This window comes from Phyllobates terribilis, unplaced genomic scaffold (genome assembly GCF_046119375.1).
Source record: "Phyllobates terribilis strain yellow unplaced genomic scaffold, ASM4611937v1 Scaffold_2__4_contigs__length_985480577, whole genome shotgun sequence".
Taxonomy (NCBI): Eukaryota; Metazoa; Chordata; class Amphibia; order Anura; family Dendrobatidae; genus Phyllobates; species Phyllobates terribilis.
Window position 1 is genome coordinate 752163611 of NW_027362762.1, and position 26057 is coordinate 752189667.

General features: G+C 44.6%; 1 protein-coding gene across 1 annotated transcript in view; it reads left to right on the plus strand.

Moving 5' to 3' along the window:
* LOC141228177 (uncharacterized) overlaps positions 1-26057 on the plus strand; it is a 781624-nt gene that overhangs the window by 90050 nt on the left and 665517 nt on the right. The window contains exons 4-5 of the mRNA XM_073667298.1: positions 24041-24097; positions 24396-24456. Coding sequence (XP_073523399.1) covers positions 24041-24097; positions 24396-24456 — 118 coding nt within the window. The remainder of the gene's footprint in view (positions 1-24040; positions 24098-24395; positions 24457-26057) is intronic.

Below are 26057 nucleotides of genomic sequence, written 5' to 3' on the forward strand. Positions count from 1 at the left end.
TACGCCGCCTGTCAGCTCATTTTCGCAAGTCGGCTACAGCTTCCGCCGCCCTTGCTGTGTTGCAGCAGCGTTTGCAGCTTCCGGCACACCGACTGGTGTGTGATGTCCCCACACGTTGGAACTCTACCCTCCACATGTTGCAAAGGATTTGTGAGCAGAAGAGAGCAGTTGTGGAGTACCAACTGCAACAAGGCCGTCGATATTCAGGTCAGACTCCACACATAAGACCTCAGGAGTGGACCTGGATGTCTGACATATGTACCATCCTGACAAACTTTGAGGAGGCCACCAAGATGGTGAGTGGGGATGACGCCATCATTAGTGTCAGCATCCCACTTGTCTGTCTTTTGCAACACTCTCTGCAGAGAATTAAAGAGGAGGCATTGCAGCCAGAGTATGATGAGATGGATCAAGAAGCCGTAGCGGGCGATTACACACAGCCCAGCCTCATCTCATCCCAACGTGCATTGGGGGACAATGAGGGAGAGGAGGAGGAGGAGGAGGAAGAACAGGAGCTGCTATCATGCGTTGTAGATGGTAGTACCTGTACAAGTGTCATACCGTCGGTTCAGCGTGGGTGGCCTGAGGACAGGGGGGAGGAGGAAGAGGAGGAGGAGGAGAGCATGGTCAGTCGTCATCTTGGTGAGGACACGGAAATCTTGCCCGTTACCAGTCTGGCACGCATGGCTGACTTTATTTTACGCTGCCTTAACCGTGACCCTCGCGTTGTCAAAATGTTGGGTGACAGTCATTACTGGTTGGTGAGACTTGTAGACCCCCGCTACAAGGAGAACTTTCACTCTCTTATTCCTGAGGTGGAGAGGTCTACAAAAATGGGGCAATACCAGAAGGCCCTTGCTGCAGAACTCTTAAAAAAATTCCCATCTGAACACGCTAGCGGCAGATGTCACAGTTCGCTGCCCAACTAAGGCATACAGGCGAGAGAAACGCAACTCCAATCCAGCAGAGGCAGGGGAACACTGTCAATGTTCTAGGACAGTTTTCTGAGACCTGCCCAGCTTACAGGCCCTGAGGCGCAGGGTACTCTCACAAGGAGTGGAAATTTTCAAATGATGGTGAGGGAGTACCAGCGTCCTCCGTGATTCCTCTGTGCCTTTTAATTATTGGGTATCCAAGCTGGACACTTGGAATGAACTCACTCTGTATGCCTTGGAGGTCCTGGCCTGCCCTGCCGCTAGCGTGTTATCGGAGCGTGTTTTTAGTGCCGCTGGGGGAATTATAACTGATAAGCGCAGTCGCCTGTCAACTGACAATGCTGACAAGCTGACCCTTATCAAAATGAACAAGGGCTGGATTGGGCCAGACTTCTCATCACCACCAAATGACAGCAGAGTAACATAAAGTCAAATCCACTGTGTTATTTCGGGAGGTGTATTCCCATGCATCGCTTCACACCCACACATGGGTATAAGCTTCCTCATTTCGGCTGTTTTTTGCTCTTCTCCTTATCCTCAGCCTCCACGACCACTATACCACCAGGGTGACCGTGGTCCATGTTGCCAGCATTGTAAGTTCCTCTGTCCTAATTTTTGGCAGCTTTTGCTTGGAAGGCATAGGCAAAGACTATGGGAGACCCACTCCCCAATAATGGGAATAATGTTTTTAATATGCTGTACTGCATGACTCTTGTAAGGGGCATTAAAATCGTCTTGTTAAGCTACTGTGACCTCCACGTCTCCTCCAAGGGTCGTTAATATTGTCTTTTTATTCCACTGCGACCTCCACCACTCTTCCAAGGGGCATTAAAAGCGTCTTGTTAAGCTATTGTGACCTCCACGTCTCTTCCACAGGGCGTTGATATTGTCATTTTATTCCACTGTAACCTCCACCACTCTTCCAAGGGGCATTGATATTGTCTTTTTATTCCACTGCGACCTCCACCACTCTTCCAAGGGGCATGAAAACCGTCTTGTTAAGCTACTGTGACCTCCACGTCTCTTCCACGGGGCATTGATATTGTCTTTTTATTCCACTGTAACCTCCACCACTCTTCCAAGGGGCATTAAAACTGTCTTGTTAAACCACTCTGAACTCCACATCTCTTCCAAGGGGCATTAAAACCATCTTGTTAAGCTACTGTGACCTCCACATCTCTTCCAAGGGGCATTAAAACTGTCTTGTTAAACCACTCTGAACTCCACGTCTCTTCTAAGGGGCATTAAAACAGTCTTGTTATACCACTCTGAACTCCACAGCTCTTCCAAGGGGCATTGACATGTTGTTTTTAATTACCTCTAACCTCCACGACTCTTGCAACGGGCATTGCATTTCCTCCTAATTTTTGTCAGCTTTTGCTTTTCAATGCATAGGCGAACACTAAGGGAGACCCACTCCCCAATAATGGGTAGAAGGTTTTTAGTATGCTGTAATCCACGTCTGTTTCAAGGGGCATTGCAGTGCCTAATAATTTTTGGAAAGCCTTCCATTCCCTGCTTAGGCCAACAGTGTACAGGAGACCCAGTTGCTATAAATGGAAAAAACGGTTTAGTTAAGGCCCTCTGACCTCCATGTCACTTCCAAGGGGCATTGGAGTGCCTCGAAATTTTTGGTAGGCATTGCATTCACTGTATGCCTTATAACTGTGTAGCTGAACCACTCCTTTTGGTACAGAAACATATCCTACAAGACATGTGTGGTTGGCTGGCCTGATATTGATGTGAATGGTCCCTGTTCCTCCTGCTCTTTCTCCTTTGCCACCACCTCATCCATCATTCATCACCTGAAGCTTTGTTTTAACGGGAGTCATAGAACTGGGATAGTAGGAGGAAAACATCTAGCAATCCTCGAAGGAGGTAGAATATGCGCCAAAACGCTGACCACCTCAGGCCTAGCTGCTACTACATACATGCGCTTGCATTCCAAGGAACAGAAAGCTAAGGAGGTGGATGGCCTCATGATCATGAATAATTTACTCGTTGTGTAGGAGGCCGACCACTGCTGCTGTCTACCTTCTGAACTTTGTGTTGAAGCCTGATTGACCCAGGACCCGCAATCCTCTATGTCTGGAGGACGTGTTGCATCCCAGTGTCCAACTGTGTCCCGGCTTCCACAATATTAACCCAGTGTGAAGGCGTCAGTGAGATGGACCATTCCTGGCCACATTCACTTGTCCACGTGTTTGTGGTTAGGCTGTCCTTCCCGCTAAATGCACTGGGGAGGGCACAGGTAATGTTTTGGTATGCGCGCTTGTGTATAAGGCACACCGGGACAAATAGGGGCGGCTGGGGACCGTTTATGGACACCCGGCCACCCCCACGCGGCTGGGGACTGTGTGTGGGCACCCGGCCGCGGGGCGGCTGGGGACTGAGTATGGAGACCCGGCCGCCCCCTGGCGGCTGGGGACCAAGCGTGGATACCCGGCCGCCGGGCGGCTGGGGACTGAGTAGGAATACCAGGCTACCGACGCAGCCATGACGTGGTGGCCAGATTCCACCTCCACATGCCTAAAAGGCCCAATTTCAAGTGCAAGCAAGCTAGCAGTATGGTATTGCAGCCTGGGGTTGGGTGGGTGGCAGGCTGCATACTTGCGCTTGTATTGCAAGTTATGGGGGAGGTACAATTGAACACTGCCCTGGGACAAGGACTTGCACGGGGATAGTTGCAAGTCTGAATCTTCTGATGCGGCAAGGATCACTTCTGATGGGCACACTTTTAGGCAGTGACCTGGGTGTCAGAGATGCTTCCAGGGGTCCTACCCATGCTGTTCCCATGTCTTTTTAGCACTGTATGCATGTGTCACACAGCACATGGCCAGATAAGGTTGTAAAATGTTAAAATGACATTTCCCGGTGAATGCATTTGTCACGGTTGAAAGCAATACAAACGTGCAAAAACGCATAAAAAATGCTACTTGTGAACATAGCCCAAGGTGTGGAGGAGTTTTTTTGTTTTTGGTTATTTATTTTACCTTATACACAAGTCTTTACCCTGGAAAGGATGTTCCTTAACCCCTTTCCGACCTGGTCAGTAATAGTACGCACCAGGTCGGGAAGGCCGGTTCAGCGGGGGCTCCGGCGGTGGGCCCGCACTGAAGCGAGCACATGTCAGCTGATTATTGGAATCGCAATCCACCCGCGGCTGTTAACATGTTAAATCTCTGACAGTGGCATTTAACTCGCGCTTCCGGGAGTCCTAAGCCCCGCCCATCAGTGACCCCGTCACGTGATCGCGGGTCACCAATGGGTGGGCATGACAACTCAGGGTCTGCAGCAGACGCCTGTGGTTGTCATGTCTCAATTGCTATGAGCGCCACCTAGTGGTCACTGCTCATAGCAAGTGAGCATTTCTCCTGCATACAAGCGATCTGCTCATCGCTTGTATGCAATAGAAGCAATCAGACAACTGCTGCTTCTAGTCTCCTCTGGAGACTATAGAAGCAAGCAGAAAGTGTAAAAAAAAAAGTTTTTAAAAAAATAAAAAAAATAAAAAATATATAAAAGTTTGTCACCCCCCTTTCGCCCCATTCAAAATAAGAAATATATATATATATATATATACATATATATATATATATATATAAAAATAACACATACACATATTTGGTATCGCCGCGTTCAGAATCGCCCGATCTATCAATATAAAAGAAGAATTAATACAATCAGTAAACGGCGTAACGAGAAAAAAATTTTAAACGCCAGAATTAAGTTTTTTTGGTCGCTACAACTTTGCAATAAAATGCAATAACTGGCGGTCAAAACATCGGATCTACCCCAACATGGTATCAATAAAAACGTCAGCCCGGCACGCAAAAAATAAGCCCTCACCTGGCCCCAGATCCCGAAAAATGGAGAAGCTAAGGGTCTCGGAAAATGGCGTCATTTTTTTTTTTTTTTTTTTTAGCAAGCTTTGGATTTTTTTTTCACCACTTAAATAAAAAAGAACCTATACATGTTTGGTGTCTATGAACTCGTAACGACCTGGAAAACAATGATGGCAGGTCAGTTTTAGCAATCTGTGAACGTGGTAAAAAAAGGACCCAAAAAACAACTGTGGAATTGCATTTTTTTTGCAGTTTCACTGCACTTGGAATTTTTTTCCCATTTTCCAGCACACGATATGGTAAAACCAGTGATGGTGTTTAAAAGTACAACTCGTCCCGCAAAAAATAAGCCCTCACATGGCCATATTGAACGAAAATTAAAAACGTTCTGGCTCTGGGAAGAAGGGGAGCAAAAAAGGAAAACACAAAAACAGAAAGACCCATGGTCGTTAAGGGGTTAACATATTTCACAGGAAAGCACTTTCACTTTCGCTTTTGAACGTTTTATTGTGAGCCTGTAAAAGTGGCTTAATACCTCTGACCACCTTGTTGACAGCAGTGACCTGGGGGTCAGAAATGCTTCCAAGGGCGATCCCCATGCTGTCCCCATGTCATTTGAGCACTGTCACTATCGTTTTGGGCACTTTTTAGGCTTTCTACAGACTGCCGGGGGAGCCGCAGCAAAAATGTTCGGGTCTCCCATAGACTAACATTGGGCTCGTTGCTTGGGTCGAGCACCCGAGTATCACAGTGAGCTCGGCCCGAGCTTCGAGCACCTGAGCATTTTAGTGCTCGCTTCACTAATAATGAAGTCTTACACATTCCAGCTGTATTCACCTGGTCGCCTATATGTTGATTACAGGTGCATCTCACTAAATTAGAATATCATCAAAAAGTTAATTTATTTCAGTTCTTCAATACAAAAAGTGAAACTCGTAAATTATATAGTCATTACAATCAGAGTGATCTATTTCAAGTGTTTATTTCTGTTAATGTTGATGATTATGGCTTGCAGCCAATGAACACACGAAAGTCATTATCTCAGTAAATTAGAATACTTTAGAACACCAGCTTGAAAAATGTTTTTAAAATCCTAAATGTTGGCCTACTGAAATGTATGTTCAGTAAATGCACTCAATACTTGGTCGGGGCTCCTTTTGCATTACTACATCAATGTCATGTGGCATGGAGGCAATCAGTCTGTGGCACTGCTGAGGTGTTATGGAAGCCCAGGTTGCTTTGATAGCAGCCTTCAGCTCGTCTGCATTGTTGTGTCTGGTGTCTCTCATCTTCCTCTTGACAATACCCCATAGAGAAGGTTAAGGTCAGACGAGTTTGCTGGCCAATCAAGCACAGTGATACTGTTTTTAAACCAGGTAATGGTACTTTTGGCAGTGTGAACGGGTGGCAAGTCCTGCTGGAGAATGAAATTTCCATCTCCAAAACGCTTGCCGGCTGCGCTGACTTTGGTCTTGATAAAACACAGTGGACCTACACCAGCAGATGACATGGCTCCCCAAACCATCACTGATTGCGGAAATTTTACACTAGACCTCAAGCAGCTTGGATTGTGTGCCTCTCTACTCTTCCTCCAGACTCTGGGACCTTGATTTCCAAATGAAAATTGGAACTCAGGAACCTTGTGGAGTGTCTCAATGACTGCCTTCTGGACATCTGTCAAGTCAGCAGTCTTCCCCATGATTGTGGAACCTACTGAAACAAACTAAGGGACCTTTTTAAACGCTTAGGAAGCCTTTGCAGGTGTTTTTTGTTAATTATCTTAAAAGTCATTATCTCAGTAAATTGTGTTTTCATTGGCTGTAAGACATAATCATCAACATTAACAGAAATAAACACTTGAAATAGATCACCCTGTGTGTAATGACTCTATATAATGAGTTTCACTTTTTGCATTGAAGAACTGAAATAAATTAACTTTTTAATGATATTCTAATTTAGTGAGATGCACCTGTATATGGGCAATACAATTTTTTTTGTATTTCAACTACTTCTGGAAAAAGCCAGTAATTGCTTTTTGGACAAGATAAAAAATTTGGGATCTTTTATCTCAGTCAGAAATAATAACATTTTTATTTTGCATAAACATATCATTGTGAGATTTTAAAGGGACCTTGTCATCTGATTTATGTTGTCGAAACCACAGACAGTAGGATCAAAGCCTTACTGCACGATTACAGCCAAGCACATTTTTCTCTGAAACGTACTGGCATTCCAAAGAAAATATGTTTCAAAGATCCTAGTCCAGCTCTGCCCCTGGCCAGCGCTTACTAGTGCTGCTAGAGGTGATTCACAGGTCTCTCTGTATGTTCCCATGAGGCTGAGAACTGTCAATCACCTGCAGCGCCGCTGGGAAGAGCCGGTCAGGGACACAGCTGGATTAGTCTTGTCTCCATCTATGTTTTCTGAAGGGTTCTTTAAAGTATACTTTCTCTGAGGCACAGTGGCGTACCGCCAATGGCGGCAGGCCACGCGACTGCTATGGGGCCCGTGAGCTGGGGGGCCCCATAGCAGTCGCCCCCCTCCTGCACTCCCCGCTCAGCTGCTTGATTGCCGCCACCGCCCACCGGCACTGTCTTCAGACATGGCCGCGCGCAGTGCGCTGTGCGGCTGTGTATTGTAGTAATTACACGGCAGGGGCGACACTGCGCCTTTAATTGTGCTTGTGTCGCCCCTGCCGTCATTACTAGCAGACACAGCCGCACAGCGCACTGTGCACGGCCATGCCTGAAAACAGTGTCGGGGGGGCAGCGGCGACAATCAAGCAGCGGAGCGGGGTTGTAGGAGGGGGCCCCGATGAAGAAGGGGTCCTGATGAAGGAAGGCCCCGAGGGGGGTCCTGATGAAGGCAGGCTCCGAGGGGGGCCTGATGAAGTGCTGTCAATTAAGCAGCGCCTGTGGAGCAGGAGGGGGGCCCTGATGAAGTCCCGCCAATCAAACACCGTCGGAGGTCCTCCCTGTGGAGATGCTGGGGAAGCGGTGTGGGCCCCAATGGCGAGTGGGCCCCTCTGATGGTCCAGTGCCTGTGATTGCCATCAGACAAGCCGGCGGCCCTGCACAGCTGGACCGGACACAGGCCAAGGGGCAGGTGAGTGAGGCTTGTCGCCAGATTCCCCAATCCCCATATTAAATATATTTCTAATGTGTCTTGTGTGTATGACTGTGTAAATATATTTGTCTGTTTTATGTGTTTTTAAGAATGTGTTCAAATATGTACGTATGTGTACTTATCTGTGTATCTGTTTGTGTATGTGCATGTCTGCTTACCGTGTGCGTGCATGTCTGCTTACCGTGTGCGTGCATGTCTGCTTACCGTGTGTGCATGCGTGCGTGTCTGCGTGTCTGTGTACCGTGTGTGTGTGCATGTCTGCATATATGAAGGATGAGGGGACAGCCTGGGCCCTGTGTACTATACCTATATTTCTCCACCGTATCTGTGCATCATGAATGTTGGTATGTATTAAAGTGCTCACTGAGACTCTTTCGCCTGGGGCCCACGAAAACCTGGAGTTTTCTCTGGTTGATAGCAATGATGGAGGAGGGAACGTCATGTGACACTCTCTCTCCCATCATTCCTCCTCTGCGTCTGACGCAGCGGCGTAATGACGCTCCACGCTCTGTCAGACATTGGAGCTGGCAGCTGCTGAGGTGATGAGAGAGACGCGCTGCAGAGACTGAAGCAGCGGGGAACGAGGAGCGGTAAGTATGTATTTATTTATAAATCAGTGAATACTGATAAAACTGGAGGACGGGGGGCTGCATTTTACCCTATGGTGGGGGGAAGCTGCATTTTACCCTATGGGGGGCTGCATTATACTGCGTACAGGACCATGGGGTGCATTATACTGTGTTGAGGACCATTGGGAGTGCATTATACTGCGTGGAGGACCATGGGGAGTGCATTATATTGTGTGGAGGACCATGGGGAGTTCATTATACTGTGTGGAGGACCATGGGGAGTTCATTATACTGTGTCGAGGACCATGGCGAATGCACTATACTGCATACAGGACCATGGAGAGAGCATTATACTGCGTAGACCAGTGGTCCCCAACCTTTTTTGCACCAGGGACCGGCTTGAAGCAAGATCATTTTTCCATGGCCCAGCAAGGAGGGGGTGGGGTGGGCGGGGCTTTGGTCATATGGGGGCGGGGTAATGGAAGGATTTGGAGTTTAGTGCATACTTATCATATAGTGTAGACCAGGTCCCCGCCAGGAGCTATGCCAGGAGCCCCACATAATGTGCTGTGCCAGGAGCCGCATCACTGAGGCCCCATCACGCCCTGCAGCAGGACAGGGCAGCTGTCCTGACAGCTGCTGTTCAGCTGCATTTACTTCATCCCAGGGGCGGACACAGACTGTAGTGGGTCCCTGTGCAAGAAATTTTTGGGGGCCCCCCCCGCCCTTCATAAGGCAACAAAGTTATGTAAACATAACCCCCCCATGTGCATCTCTCACCCCCCCATGTGCAGCTCACCCCCGTGCATCTCTCATCCCCCTCCGTGCATCTCTCATCCCCCTCCGTGCATCTCTCATCCCCCTCCGTGCATCTCTCATCCCCCTCCGTGCATCTCTCATCCACCCCCCGTGCATCTCTCATCCACCCCCCGTGCATCTCTCATCCCCTCCGTGCATCTCTCATCCCCCCCGTGCATCTCTCACCCCCCCGTGCATCTCTCATCCACCCCCCGTGCATCTCTCATCCCCCCCCGTGCATCTCTCATCCCCCCCGTGCATCTCTCACCCCCCCGTGCATCTCTCATCTCTCCCCTCCCTCCCATGTGCATCTCTCATCTCTCCCCTCCCCCCATGTGCATCTCTCATCTCTCCCCTCCCTCCCATGTGCATCTCTCATCTCTCCCCAACCCCCCATGTGGATCTCTCATCTCTCCCCTCCCCCATGTGCATCTCTCATCTCTCCCCTCCCCCCCATGTGGATCTCTCATCTCTCCCCTCCCCCATGTGCATCTCTCATCTCTCCCCTCCCCCCCATGTGGATCTCTCATCTCTCCCCTCCCCCCATGTGCATCTCCCATTCCCCCCACTCCTAGTTAATTGTATTTAAAAAAAAATAAAACTTGTTATACTTACCCCCATGCGATCCCTGCAGAATCCTGGCGCTCGTCCAAATCGCTGACACCAGGTTCTCCTGACTTCCGGCCATGTGACGGCGCCGTCACATGACCGGAAGTCAGGGGAATCATGAAGGTGCTGCCGCAGCAGCGCAGCGCTAAGATGTCCCGGACCCGGCGCTTAGCATGCGGCCGGGGGCCCCATGAGGAGAGAGACGCACAAGAGGGGGGCTCCGAGGGGGCTCCTACCGGCCGGGCCCCATACTGGAGTCAGGGCAGTCATGCCCTGATGGCGGCCCTGCTGGAGGCTGGAGGGGCCCCCTCTCCCCGCGGACCGGCTGAAAAACCCCAACGGCCCGGTCCTGGTCCGCGGACCGGCGGTTGGGGACCTCTGGCGTAGACGACCATGGCGAGTGCATTATACTGCGTGGAGGACCATGGCGAGTGCATTATACTGCGTGGAGGACCATGGCGAGTGTCTTATACTGAGTGGAGGACCATGGCGAGTGCATTATACTGAGTGGAGGACCATGGCGAGTGCATTATACTGAGTGGAGGACCATGGCAAGTGCATTATACTGAGTGGAGGACCATGGCGAGTGCATTATACTGAGTGGAGGACCATGGCGAGTGCATTATACTGAGTGGAGGACCATGGCGAGTGCATTATACTGAGTGGAGGACCATGGCGAGTGCATTATACTGTATGGAGGATCATGGCGTGTGCATTATACTGTGTGGAGGATCATGGCGAGTGTCTTATACTGAGTGGAGGACCATGGCGAGTGCATTATACTGAGTGGAGGACCATGGCGAGTGCATTATACTGAGTGGAGGACCATGGCGAGTGCATTATACTGAGTGGAGGACCATGGCGAGTGCATTATACTGAGTGGAGGACCATGGCGAGTGCATTATACTGAGTGGAGGACCATGGCGAGTGCATTATACTGAGTGGAGGACCATGGCGAGTGCATTATACTGTGTGGAGGATCATGGCGTGTGCATTATACTGTGTGGAGGATCATGGCGAGTGCATTATACTGAGGGGAGGACCATGTTGAGTGCATTATACTGTGTGGAGGATCATGGCGAATGCATTATACTGTGCGGAGGACCATGGCGAGTGCCTTATACTGTATGCAGGACCATGGCTAGTACATTATACTCTGTGGAGTGTGGAGAGGTGTGGGGCCATTATATTGTATGTAGGCCCATTATACTGCATGGAGGGCTGTGTGGGGGTCACAGTTGGGGGATCATACTGTGTTGGGGTCACCATACTTTGCCTTGGGAGTTGAGGTGGGGGACAATAGGGTCATTATACTGTGAATGTGGAGGAATTCACCATGGGGGTATCATACTGTGTTTGGGGACACTTTTTTGGCATCACACTTTATGGGGCAATGAAAAAGGAATCTAGGACTTTAGCAGGAAGAAAATTACTATGTAAAGGCTGGAAAGTTGTGAGATCTGCTCTTCTGTGACCCCGACAATTATTAACTTTTTTTGGGGGGTGGGGGGGCCCAATTAGAACTTTTGCTATGGGGCCCCATGATTCCTATGTACGCCCCGGCTGAAACACTGAATATTTCAGAGAAAATGCACCTGGCCGCAGTTGTGCTGCCAAGCTCTGACTTATGCTACCTGTGGTTTGAGCAGCATGAATCAAATGACAGGCTCCATTTAAGTTGTAATTTCAGCGTGTACCATTGTTGGGTACACATGTCAGCATTTCATTTTTCTTAATTTAATTTTGACAGGTCATGCAAATCCAAATGCCACCAGAAATCTTATGCCCACTGTGGTTTTTTTTATTTTTTTATTTTTTTTACACCGTATAATTTGACCTGCAGTGCATTTTCAAACTCTGAAACATGTCAATTTCTCTTGCGAGTACACTGAGTTTTGTGTGTGGATTTTCCCCATATAAATGCAATAGATGCATAAATACACAGGTAAAAAACGCATATACATTTTTTCTTTGTTTTTGCTGTAAGAACATACTAAAAATAGATATCGTCCGCACATGATTATTAATAAAGTTTACTTAAAGACAAAACAAAGCAGCTTTTTAAAGCATGACATACTAAAAAGAGACAAAGACTGCAGTGTCAAAAACGTGTGTTAAAAAAAAAAAATACACAAACGCAATGAAAAAAAGCAAGTAACCAAATTTATATAATAAGTGCAGAAATGCTGCAAAAAATTCTGCAACATCAAAAACTCACAAAGTACTCTTCATGGAAACATTAAAGGGGTTTTCCCAGGAACAAAAGTTAATTTTAATCACTAGATCTTGGAATAATAATAATTCCCACAATCGGATGTGTTTAAATAAAATGTTCCTGTGCTGAGATAATCTAAGATCTATTGATTAAAATGAACTTTTGTTTTTCATGTAAAAACCCCTTTAAGCCTTAGGGCACATTCACACATATTGGATTTGCTGCTAGAATTATCCGCAACAAATCCTATGAAATCTGGAGTGGCAAATTCTTCAGGATTCACAGGGTAAAGCAGTCATAAGTGTCCAGATATCATCAGCAGTGTTCAGTATAAGCTGTACTGCCATGCAGCTCCCTAAATCACCCCACTCAGCCAGGATGACCGCATGAACGTTTCTTCTGGTTACTGGATTGGGGACGGGGTTTAGCAGTGTGACAAAATGCTGGGCTTAGCCGCGCGAGTGAAAATTTAGACTTTCCTGTGAGTGTGCTACCAAACACAAATGCACATGCCTTATCTTCACTAAGAAGAAGTGAGTAAGGGTCCGTTTACATGGGCCGACCTGCGCCACTAAACATCTCTCGGCAGTCCTATAAAAGCTTATTTACAAACTGTGCTAACCAATGTGAACTGAACGATCTGTAGTAGATCCCTCAGTGTGCATAGGCTGCCATTGTTCTCTGCAGCGCGAGTCCTGTTTTCATACGATGATGCGCTTTTGAGAAAAATGATTTTTAAGTGAGTTTCAAAATCATTTCACTCAATGAATCAGCATTTTGCTAAATCATCAGGGGATCAGCATCCTGTTTACACCGCAAGATTATTGTGTAACGAGTGTTCTTAGGACCTTACGATGATGTTTCAGTGTAAATGCCCCTTCACTATAACAAGTTTGCCTTGGTGATGTCTGCAGTACCTGTGTATAGTTCTACTAAAGTGTCCAATGCACCAATGCATTAGAAGAGTGTACAAAATGCAAAATATTAAATGTGTGGTGCATTTGTCCAATGTGTACTACATGTGCCTCATCTCATAATGTCTTGGGAATACCATTTTCACCATTAAAGATTCTTTGTGTCTAAAAAAAAAAAAAAAAAAAAAAAAAAAAGTGTAGTACATGTCATTTGTATGTACTGTATAAAATTACCCGATCTATAAAATTATCATGGCGTGTAAGTATAGGCTCCCATTAGCCCGTGGACTTCTGTTTTTCTGTTCTCCTGTAAGACCAGAACAATGCAACTCCAGCAAGTAAAAGATTTATCTGATAACTGATGGGAACAATGCCATATGGAGTGCATTATTAGATCGAGATAATGGGGTCTGTTTGGCTTGGACGGTTGCGATGCAGATATGAGGCTAGGCTAATTTGTACATTGGAGAAATATGAAAATCCAGTGCTTTTTTTTGTTTAATCTGTCACAAAAATAAAATATATATATATTTTTTCAAAATTGTACAAATGAAAAAGTCAATACATCTTGCAAAAAACTGGCCCTCACACAGCTCTTGCAATGCAATGATAAAAAATTGAAAAATATTACTTAGCCCTTAACCTCCAAACAGGCCTCAGTGGTAATACATGCTCAGCCATTGTGGATCCACATATTGTTTATGAGCATACTGTGTGATTTGTGGCAGTTTTGCCGTGGTTCTGTTTTGCTGCGGTTCTGTTCAGGTTTCGGATTGCCAACCCTGACCAAACACTGCCCGCACCCTGATATGCTCAGCAGCTGCGAAGGCTCGGAGAGCACATCAGCCATCACTGGAGGCTAGGACACCGAATATGGCTGGGGAACAAGGCAAGCGTCACCATGGTAACCAGGTAATCCACAGCAAAATCTGCAACAAGACGATATAATTGTGGCTTTTGATATCTTCATTGAAGTCAAAGGGGAAAATCTACAACAAATTCTTGCTCTTTCTGCAGCCGTAATTGACAAGCTGCTGAGTCATTAATCTTTACCGCAGGTCACTTCTCGTGCAAAAATTTGGATACGTTTTGTTAATTCCACTGTAGATTTTCCATGTGCATATTAGCATGGAAAATCCACTACTGGACAAAGAAAAACAACTGTTAAAATCAACTGTTTTGCAGACATTTTTCTTGTCGATGTCAAGATTTGGATGAGAAGATAGGTCCTAATTGCCCTGACTTTGTCACTGTAATATCACAGTCCTACAGCAAATTAGGCGAGAATGCGTTATCGGTCACTTGTTTATGTCAGGGATTCTGGGATTAATTATTTAATTGTACAGTAACAGTTAAAATTATAAGCTGAAATTGCAATAATAAATAGGAAAGTGATGAGCCAGCGATCTCAGCGGCGTCCGGCACATGTGCGCAGTCTGCTGAGCAAGCACAAACATGAACGTTCAACCCAGATGGAAAGGCAGAGCCCTGCAGTCACTTGTAAACACTAAGTGTCACGGTAAGGACACAGGGTCCTTCGCTCTGTATTCTAGCTCTCTATGCCATGCTGTGTTGCCTCTGGACTTTACTGTTCTAGGTTTTACCTATAGTTACATCACACACAAATTTGTTAAAACTGTGAGACATAGGTAAACTGAAGCTAGTGCAAAGGAGGGCTGCTAAAGTTTTAGGGGAATGGGTGGATTGCAATGCTAACGCAGGGTTATTTTCAGTTAGAGGTTGTCCACTACTATAGAGAATGCCCCCATTGATTTAAAAAGTGGAAATATGATTTTTTGTAAATACCTCCCGTGGTCATTGTTGCATGTGAGAGGCGCTATTGCTGACCACTCACCAGGCATCAGGTGTCCGCTGATGTCACTTGGATGCTGGGCTGTGACGTAGGGTGAAACCCCTCCCACAGCCTATCAACAAGGGGAGAGCGCGTCACTGGGTCACGCCCGGCTACAGCCGGAACTTGACGTTGCATCAGCGGGTGTCAGAGCCGGCTGCAGACAGGTCACCTGATAACTGGGGAGCTGTCAGCAATAGTATCCCTCACAGGCAAAAATGACCATGGGAGGTATTTACAAAAAATCTTATTTCCACCTTTTAAATCGACGGGGGCATTCTATATAATAGACTCTTTAAATATTAGCTCAACTGCAATTCTCAGCAACGGCCACTGAACAGTGAACTGAGCCGAGTTCTTCTCCATTCACGGTTTACATTTGACCGGTACCAGAGCTGAAAAAAGCTGATTTGTGGGGAGCTTCTGTTATGGAACCGCCACCGTTCTGGTACTGACCTTTTCTAAGGATAGGTCATTGATATTAGAAGTCTGGACTTCCCTCTTTAATGATCTGTTTACAGCTAGGCCTGCCATGGTGACAACTAGGCGTTGTCTACTCTAATCAGAGATGTCAAACTCAAATATACAGAGGGTCAAAATTAAAAACCTGGATAAAGTCTCAGGCCATCCCAGACACACTGAGGGGTGGAACTGTGACACCCTCCATGCAGAATAATGGCCCCACATAGTCCTCCATAAAGAATAATGGCCCCACGTAGTCCTCCATACAGAATAATGGCCCCACGTAGTCCCCCATAAAGAATAATGGCCCCACGTAGTCCTCCATAAAGAATAATGGCCCTACATAGTCCTCTATATAGTATTATGGGCCCCATTTTGCCTTGATACAGAATAATGGTCCCACGTAGTCCTCCATAAAGAATAATGGCCCTACATAGTCCTCTATATAGTATTATGGGCCCCATAATGAATTCATACAGTATAATGGGCTCCACATAGTTCTTTTTACAGAGTAATGGCCCCACATAGTCCTCCATACACAATAATGGCAACACATAGTCCTCCATACAGAATAATGGGCCCCACATAGTCCTCCATACAGAATAATAGGCCCCACATAGTCCTCCATACAGAATAATGGCCCCACATACAAAAAAAAATACTTATAAAAGATGTCAATATAATTAAAAGTGCGATGCCGGGTGCAGGGGGGGAGAAGTGACTGCGTCGTGGGCCAAATATAATCACCCTGCGGGCCAGATTTGGACCATGGGCCAGAGTTTGACATGTATGATCTAGAGGAAAAAAGGTTTAATCAAAATCACAGATGGTGATTTTTTTTTACTATACGAGCAGTGAAACAATGGAACTCTCTGCCTCACGGTGCTGTGGTGGTCAATTCAATGAACAAGTTCAAGAAGGGTCAGGATGCCTTTCTTGAAAAATATAATGTTACAGGTTATGGATTTTAAAGGGGTAGCCCAAAATACAACTTAATTTTCATCCTAAATCCCTATCTATTTAATGCCATAATCTATATTATTTTATAATATACTTGAATTAAAAAGTCCCTATCCTTCCCTAAGTGCTTTTCTTTTTTTTCCCTACTTCCGTTTTGATGACACTTCATTTGAGAATCCCGGTGCATGCTGGCATACTCAAACAAAGTGTTATCAGGGGCAGAGGCTGCGGTCACTCCTGCAGCCCCTGTCCCCTCTATGAAATGAAATTTCATAGCCTATGCTTGCTTGTCTCAGGGGCTGGGCAAGGCCCTGCACAATGTGCGCTAAGACAGTGCTCGCTCTCTCACCAACTCAGATCTGTAGTAATGAGCTGACACCAGAGCGCATTGTTAGTGTGTGCTGTTAGTCGACTATCAGGCTTGCAGAGTCCAGCGCTGCACCCGAAAGTGACATCACTTGCAGGGGCAGAGCTGGTCTCTGCAAGCCAGATATTCGTCTTACAGCACACACTTATGGTGCGCTCGGCTCTGTTGCCGCAGGTTACTACCGATTTGAGCCTGTGAGAGCCCACTGTCTTTATGCAGATCACACAGTGCCCATTGTGCAGGGACTAGCCCAGTCTCTGAAGACACTTTGTTTCAGGGAGGGATTTATGATGAAAACTAAGTTGTATTTCGGGCCACCCCTTTTAATTCTGCAATGGGACGTTGACCCATGGATTTATTCTGGTTTTCCTTATATTGGGCCATTGACATCTGCATCGTTTTTTTTTGTTGACTTCTTTGGCTAATGAATTAGAAGTTGGGCTTGATAGACCTGTGCCCTTCGTAACTTTAAAAAGGTTGTGCACTACTGGACAATCCATTTTGAATGCCCCCAGTGTGCTGAACAATTCCATCTGACTGAACTGTAAGGGCTGCATTGTAATAAGATGGACGAGCAGCGCCGTATTGGGAGGTAGTTATCCTTTTCTACTATTATTCTTTTATTAATCACATACAGCATTCAAAACAGGTTGTCCACAATCCCTGTATTCTGGGTCAGTTATGATGAACAGCATGCACATGGCCATATCTTTATGCCAGAGCTGCGCTTTCTGTGCCTCTTCATTCATAATACAAGAAAGCTTTCAGTGCCAGTCATCCTATTCAGAACTGCTTCTATAAATATGCCAGTCCCATCCCTGCCTGCTCATTTAAATTATCCCGTTATGCAAAATTAAATCTCGTTTTCCACATCAGACCAAAACTTTGAGCACTTCTGTATCTAATGTGCTGTTGGCATAGCATATCCCTGATCTGTCCAAAACATTGAGAAAATGTCTGCACTCCTACATATATGGCTTTTTTTAGTTTATTAGACTGATAAATAATTCTTGTAAAACAGATTCAGTTTAGTTTGAGATGAGCAAAATTTCAGCTTTCTAGTAAAGTCAATTTGTCCAACAACAAAACTTTTTAAAGCCGAACTCCACATCGGATCTCTTATTTTAGCCTGGTCCTGCCCTAAAACCCACAGAAGACCAGGAAGGTGAGATTTATTGTAGTCTGTTGTTGGCACTCAAGAATTGTATCTCCAAAGCCACGTTCACACGTTCAGTATTTGGTCAGTATTTTTCCTTAGTATTTGTAAGCCAAAACCAGGAGTGGGTGATAAATACAGAAGTGGTGACGTGTTTCTATTATACTTTTCCTCATCTGTTTTTGGCTTACAAATACTGATGTAAAATACTGACCAAATACTGATAGTGTGAACGTGGGTGGCCTTAAGGTGGCCATACAGCTTAGAAAACTGGTGTCCGACAGCTATCTTTCCTGACCTGTTTATCTGACAGCCTCTTATGTCTGCAAATGACCAGTGACGTTTAGAGAAGATTGGCAGCCATTTGCTGTGGGCACTGACTGCGCAGGCACCAGTGATGTGAGGCTTAATAGAATGGGGGACTGGTGCATGGTAGGGGAAGAGCGTCGGAAACGCCGTCAGGTGCATGCTCACTGAAATTAACATGGACAAGCCCCAAGAGTCACGTCATTGGAAGTTGAAAAACCTGATGTCCAGAAGAGACCTAGGCGGGCTGATATCTGAGCATGGGTACATCATTTTTAATTAATGTAATCTACAAAACGTTACATTATTGATTAGCAGCAGGGTTTTAGTGGAGTGGAGAGCTGCAAAATGCTGGAGGGCTCAGACCCCACCATGTGTCTGCTGACATTAGAGGGGCATTGACGTGATAGAGGTTTGTCAGTTTAGGTTTTCTGACTTTGTAACCTGCAGAGAGAGGATGATGTATATTGTAGCTTTGTAGCCAGAGAAATTATTTATTTATTGTTTTGGGTTTTTTATGTAGTGGGAATCAAGTACAATAGTCGAACTACCGAGTCAGTTACCAGAAGACCAGAGCGATGAACGTCCTCTTATTGATTTAATCACGGTTTGCCTCTGTTATGTCTCCCTTAGGGTTTGCCTGTCTGTGTCTCCTTGGTTTGAACTGTACAACAAACCATTTCTTTGAAAATCACTTGGAGGCGCGTAGTGTCTGCATATCTCCTTAGTACTTGTACACTGTGAACAGTAACCAAGCTGTGATTCTCCAAAACCAACATTGCACCTTCCGTGCGATAAATGGCATTTCATGAGCTGTATAAAAGTGTCAGCACTAGTTTCTTTATGTGTATTTACATAGTAGTTTGATGAATTCATAATGTGCTCTAAATATTGGGAAAGACTCGTGCGCATATAACTTTATACTCATTAGTAAGTGTAAGTCAGTGGGGTATTTCCATCCCCATTCACATGCAGCAGAAATAATCAATGCAGAAATTAAAATTCCTAAAAAGCCTTTTAGATTTTTCCACGGATATCGTCAACAATAATAAATTCCTTGGGAAAACCTGCATATATTAATGCGATTTTGCTGGGTTTCCTTTTGTGTATTTTTTTTCAGCTGTTTATGAACCCAGCCAAAATATTCAGATGGTATAATCTGCTGGGAGTTTCAGATTCTGTAAACCTGTTCTGCACATTCATCTTCAGAATATTAATAGCAGTGAGTTCAGTAGCATTATTATTTGTAATTGCTGTTTCTGCTTTTCAGTATTGTAGATTTTAAGCAGGTCCGAAGGTGTTGGAGCTTCACGTTACTTGTTCTAAACTTGTTAACTTTTGCCCAACAATTGTTCCTACTAGCCTAACATCTGGTGTTCAGAGCATAGTCTCCTAAAACAGACATTTAATCCAAATTATCTTCTTTATGACCTCTGCATCATGCTGTTCCTCTGTTATTATGCCTGGAAGTTTCTAAATAAACTTTTTTGCCATGGTTGTTCACTGTAGCCAATAGTCTCGGCAAGCTTTACCTTCCAGTTTCCTTCCTGTATGTTTGCAGACATCACATCCCATATATCAGATGTGATATCTGCCGCCAATCACTGGACTCAGCGTTATACAGAATCCAGGTCATACAGAAATGCTACCTGAGAATTGCTCAGTTTTTCTATGAACACAGATGCAGAATATGTTGGTGCTATATAAATAAAATTATTATCATTATGCCCGTCACACTCTGACGTAGACGACTTATGTCCATCAGTGGATAACCTCAATAAATATACTGATGATTTTCATGACTGGTGTTATTAGCAAGATAAGGAATTATTTCACTGCTTTATTTTTTGTAGGCTGTAAGGTAGAAATCCATTGTATCCCAGCACAAGCTGATATGTTGTGAAGCCAGCATGAAAATGATATTTGAGCACATCCTGAAGAAATAAGATAAGCAGTTGTAGGATTCATCCTTTATGAGGTGCAAGAGGAGACTCGTTCAGGAGTGACTGATAAATTCACGGTTGTAGTTTGTCGTACATTCTGTTACGCTGAATTTGGGCTTTAATCACAGAATTTTGATAAATATTTACAAAATAAATTATGTACGGTACATTCATGTATTCTACCTCCCAACACTTGCCTATGTTTATTTGTCGAGCCAATATGTTTTACACAATATGTGAGGGGTTCAAAATCAAGTTTTAAAATCTGCATAAGTGATTTTGTAAGCAACAGCTACACACGTCTGAGTTTCACTGCCTTTGTATGGACTGTGATTTCTGGATCAGCTTCTGTTCCACTGATCCAAATCCAGCAGCCTGATATATACTATGATGCTGGAGAGTTCTGGTTAGGAGACCACAGACCCGGAAATCATGGTCTGTATGTAACATGGCACAGGGCAGTAGCCGTGGACAAGGTACTCGTCTTTCACACCCGACACGCTACATGAAGATGGGGCTCTTGGCTGGGTGTGTGGGCTTCGTCTATGGGGGCGTTACGCCCTTGCAGGCCGCATGATACCAATGACTTCGACCAGGACCAGATGTTGGGAAGTTGAATGAGGGAGATCACGAGTCAAAAATAAGCAGTCTTTACTGAATGCTAGATAGCGGGTGCATAACTTCACGAACGTTTCTTTTACAACATGGAGCATCTTTACACACAGTCTCCCTACTTCTTCCAAGATTACTTGTTTCTGCCTCAAGTTTCTCTATTTTCACCACAACCCAGCTCAATACTACAGTTCAGTAAGTGAGAGCCCTATACTTCAACCTGCGGTTCTGCATTGGTGGAGCTAGATTGTCACTATGGCCTTTACTTAGCTTCTCTCCTTGATGACGTCATGGAACTCCTGCCCGAGCACTCTCTTTGTCCCATATTTCCATGTTCCATCCTGGCCTGTTAACTCTGAGTTATAAACTCTGGGCCGTACTGCTAGGCATCCTGTCCCAGGACCCATCTCCTGTGCATCACTCTGTATTTCTCTCACTCTTCAATCCGGATCTCGGTATCCACTGCCTCTATCTCCACCCAAGTCAGGGACACCCAACTCATGCGGCTCTGCTGAGTACTCAGACCAAAGGTCTGTTCTAGCTGCAAGCAAGGCCCTGCCTGACTCACTATCAGGAATTCCTCAATGATCCCTCTCTGAGCTAGTCCCAGCTCTTAACTTTATTTATACTCACTCACTATCACATAACAGTGTAAAACTTTACAGTGCATCACATCACAGCACATATCAACAAGGGGGAACGTGGGCACAACTGCCATCTTCTTACATGTACACAGTGTTACGATTCTGTTGACTGATAGCCCGGTGCCAGGGGCTCCTACCCTGTCCCTAAAGCTAGGGGCGCCCTAGCTCTCCCTGCTCCGTAGGTTACTTTTGGTGGTGAAGATGCTGGGACTATTTACCTTGCTGTACTCCTGAATCAGCCCTTATCTGTCCCTTCCCCCTCCCAGGGAAGTGGAAAGGAATAGTGCATGTAAATACACAAACCAGACAAACAAGGAAGGACATACAGGGATAAATGAAAATACCAATCATATAAAATATGCACTCACAGACAACGGAGGGAAAACACCGAAGGGATTAGGAAGGTATACAAAAATAGGAGAGGATGAGGATTTGCACACAGCCAAAACACCCAGCAGTCACAGAACAACTCTCCAAAACGCGTATACCGAACACCGAATCCTACACTCCTCACCAGACAGTACAAAACTTAACACTGGCAATCCAGATTGCCAGAGGTGAGAATATATAGGAGAGGGGAGTGGCTGATACTGCACAGATGAAATCATCCAAGAAAGAAGCTACAGAGACTCCAAGCTGAACAGTTTAACCCCTGCACTACTGCTATTTAATACGAGGGAGAAGTGCTTCTATTCAGTGCAGGCGTGCGTGAAGATGCTGCGGTCTTCTGGCTCCTCTCTGTCATGGCAAACCCGTGACACAGACTGTGAGTCAAAATCAGATGTCTAGTACTAGCCTTACTTACTCTGTGTCATGTGCTAAGGAGTCCAAGAAGTTAATTATAACAAATGAAAGGATTGTTGTTTGAACTTGAATGTGATAAATATGAATAAATATTAAAGTATTAATCTAGAGAAATAACATGAGACTCAGATCATACGTTTTGGTAGAAGTAGATAAGGGCTCAAGTAAGTTTCCTTAACAGAGAAAATCAAAAGGTTGCCAGTTCATAGATTCTTATTTCAGTGTGTCTATCTGCAACATTGTGGCAGTCCACTTGTACCCCACTATTAGCTTGTGTGTCTCACAAGTTCCCTGACTTCCAATATGCAAAAAGGAAGAGTGCGCAGCAGTATGTCCTGTATGAGGAAAGAGTCACTTTGGAGCAATTTGTATCTGGTGTGTAATTTTAGGAGGTGAAGAGAAAGAAGTCTTCCCAGACCTTGGTGACAGAAGGGACCCAAAGGCCCTTTTTCCACATAAGATAACACCAGTGCCCTGTGTCACTATTAAAGATGCAAAAAAGGGGCAGATGTGTCCTTCACACGTCACGTATGTTTGTCACTGAAGGATCAGCTGACTCAGGCTTTATAAAATGTAGATCCCAATAAAGTCAGTACAAATAGTCAATTTTTGCAGCTTTTTACTGCCTGCATGGTGAAAGGTGAAAGTCCATCTGGGGATCGCAGTAAAGATGGAACACTATTGATTTTTTTTTTTTTTGCTCATAAAGGGAATGTTGTTATACACATAAACGTTTGATTGAAGTAGACATCTGCTATAATGAGGAAATGTGTTCAAAGTACTTTGAATACATGGAACTAAACCGCAACCCATTTAAAGTAAAGTGAATAATGAAATTATATTTCATCTTTCTTCCTTGCAGCCAGCATCAGCAGAAAACAGGCACTATTTCCTGCAGACACTATTTTAATGGACTGCTTACAGGATTTTATTCTAACATTGAAGGGAAATTGGAGAAAATGTTATCATTCAATTTCCTAATATCATCATAGTTAAATTAACTCCTAAAATGAAACCGGCTACAGTGATCTGAGATCTAAAATGACTAGAAATTAGGTGCCACCTGCATTAAATATATTGGTCCCAATTCATTAAGATCGGTGTTGTTCATGTTGGTCTTCATGAGGGGATGTGCTGGAGTCAGAGGTGCCTGATTCATTAAGAAGCGCACACTTCTTAACGAATAAGGCGTATTGTATAAGTAGCATGTGCCTCTGTGCTACTTCCCACAAATCTTACTCCAGTTAAAGACTGGATTAAGATTTCTAGCGTAAGCCACGCCACAGCACATAATCAATTAGATGAGCTATGGCGTTATGCACGGTTCCTCCCCTGTCCCACCCCAGATCCACCCATTTTGATATAGCTGGGCAAAACTGGCATGAAAACTCCAAGAGTTGCAAAATTTTTGTGCAACCTCCAGTTGCAAAAAAATTTTGCAACTTATCAAAGTTTTTTTTTACATCAGATTTCTGGTGAAAGCACTTTGATTAATCGGAGCCATTGGGTCCCTGTCAGTAATCCATGAAGTTTTGCTGGTAGGTGTTCACAAAAAAAGGCTTGCCAAGATTCATAGAGCATAGTGAATGGTGTATGGAGAGCCGAACAGTTACCAAGCGCCCATCAATAATTCAGAAATTTCTCTTTGGCATGTTACCAATCATAGCTACCCTTGAAATGGTCTCAGTCACTTCAACAACCATTGCATTAATAAATAGTATAAGCAAGTAGAAGAAACTTTGTAATATATGTTATCGGTGAAAATGCTTCTTTTTCCCATCTCCTGAACTCCTCATTCACATTAAATAAAACACCTCTGGTAACATATTTTTATTTTCTCTTCTAAATAGAATTCTAAGTTTTAAAATGTATGTTCTAGAATCTGAATGCAATGACTAATGTAACACCTTCTCTCCTCCACAGAAAATGATTCTGAGTTTGGCCATTGCTGCTTTCTTTGACAGCATCGCTTATGTGATGGTAAGATTTCTGTCACATGTTTTACATGAGAGTTTATATAGTAAATTCATTAACAAGTCACCGCCATTAGTTCTCTATTACAAATCAATTTTCAGTGGCCATTAAATCTGACAAAATAGACATCTTACAGCAGGAGTCGTCTTCTCTCAGCATCCCGGTAATTCATCAGGGAGTGCAGTTTTATTGTCTTCTGACTGTCTTATGGTAGAGGGCCAAGGATAGCGAAAGAGAAGGGATGTTTAGGGTCTTTAGGTTCCTATGGCCTTTTAAGAAATATTATTTATCTTCTTTTTACCAGAGTGAAGTCTTACCAGATGGCGTCCTTTGTAATTTTCAAGCTTGGTGGCTAACATATTTTGGTAAGATCTTTTTAGTTTTTTTTATAACAGTGTACCTATAAAAGGATTTATTTTGTCTGTAATAGAAAAATGTTTTTTTTAGTCTGCACCTAAAAGGAGTTGTCTACTACCTGAATAACACCTTTTAAATAAAGTAGCCCCCCTTTTAAAATAAAAACACCTTATACTCCCTTGCGGTGCCAGCTGCTGCACTCTCACTTCTTCCTTTTGATAGAGGTTCACACTTTCGGATGAACCTGGGACTAGTTTATATACTCACCTACAGTGCCAGCACCATTCTACGAATGTCTCCTCTCAGCTGCACTCACTAATTTAGTTTAATTAGTGAGAGGAGAGTGGAGCTTCCTGAGGGCGGCCGCTGATTGGATCTAGGACTGACGTGGCATAACAATGTCACGGGATCTCTGGTAGACCCAACACTAACATCGGTGGAATAATGCTGGCACCGTAAGCGAGTATAAGGTGTTTTTATTTTATTTAAAAAGGGGTTGTCTAGGTACTGAACAATTTCTTTAATTTCTCTTTTGCTTGGAAGCTTGATAAATGTAATATGAAGGAAAAAGTTTTTGAAGAATTACTGTAAACTACACAAGTAGCAAGTTGGCAGCATACAAACTTGAGCTATGGCTGGTTTCACACATAACAGGGACTGTGTTCAGATTGTAAAATCCAGCCCAACCGCCTGGTCGCCCGACAAGATCTGCGTCATATATGCCTGAAGCACCTAGCAGTCGGGCAGAGTCTTATGATCTAAAGATGTTTGAAACTGGCCACAGGTCAGAGCAAATTACTATAGAATGGTCCAATGACAACCTCTTCATGTCTGACTGTAGCTCATGTCCTCTCAAGACCGGCGTGAACTACACCTTGATGTTTTGGGCCTTACATGTGCATGGTTAGATTTCCCTACAATTTACACTTGATCAAGGCGAACACTTTGTAATCCGTTTATTGTCAATCACCACTTGGAAATAAAAGGTCCAAAGCAGAGAACCTTGCTAAATGCTGCTTTGGGTATTACTTAGCATCCGGTTCTCACTTCATCCTTACTGTTGGTCAGATAGTGTCACAGTGCGATGACTTCACCCTATCAGTCTACTGTGGTTGTGATACACATCCCAGGCACAAACATTGGCAGTGCATCTAGTCACCTATTCTTAATAGGACTGGACTTTTCTATCAAAGTCAATTCTTTTTGACATAGATACTCTGTCCATGTTGCCAGCCTTTCATCACTTGTCATAAATGGTGGGACCATGAAAGCTGAGTACGTATTTGTGCTAGAAAACCTTTCTATAAACAGCCAGCGTCTGGACTTCAATAGGCTTCCTGTAAGTTGCAGTTGCACCTGCAGATCTAGACGTAGTGCTTACTCACATGGCTCTCCTTGTTTTCTCTGAAGTACGGTGTTGCAATGCTCCAGTGAAAACTAGCAAGAGACATAGCTTATTATTAGCTGGTGCCACGTTGCATTATTCCAGCTCTGGCTGATTACACAGCACTATAGTAAACACCATGTGTTCTAGTGATGAATGTTACATCTGTATATGGGTGTGGGAAGCAGAACAAATTGAAACGGTATACAACTGTTCACCATATTA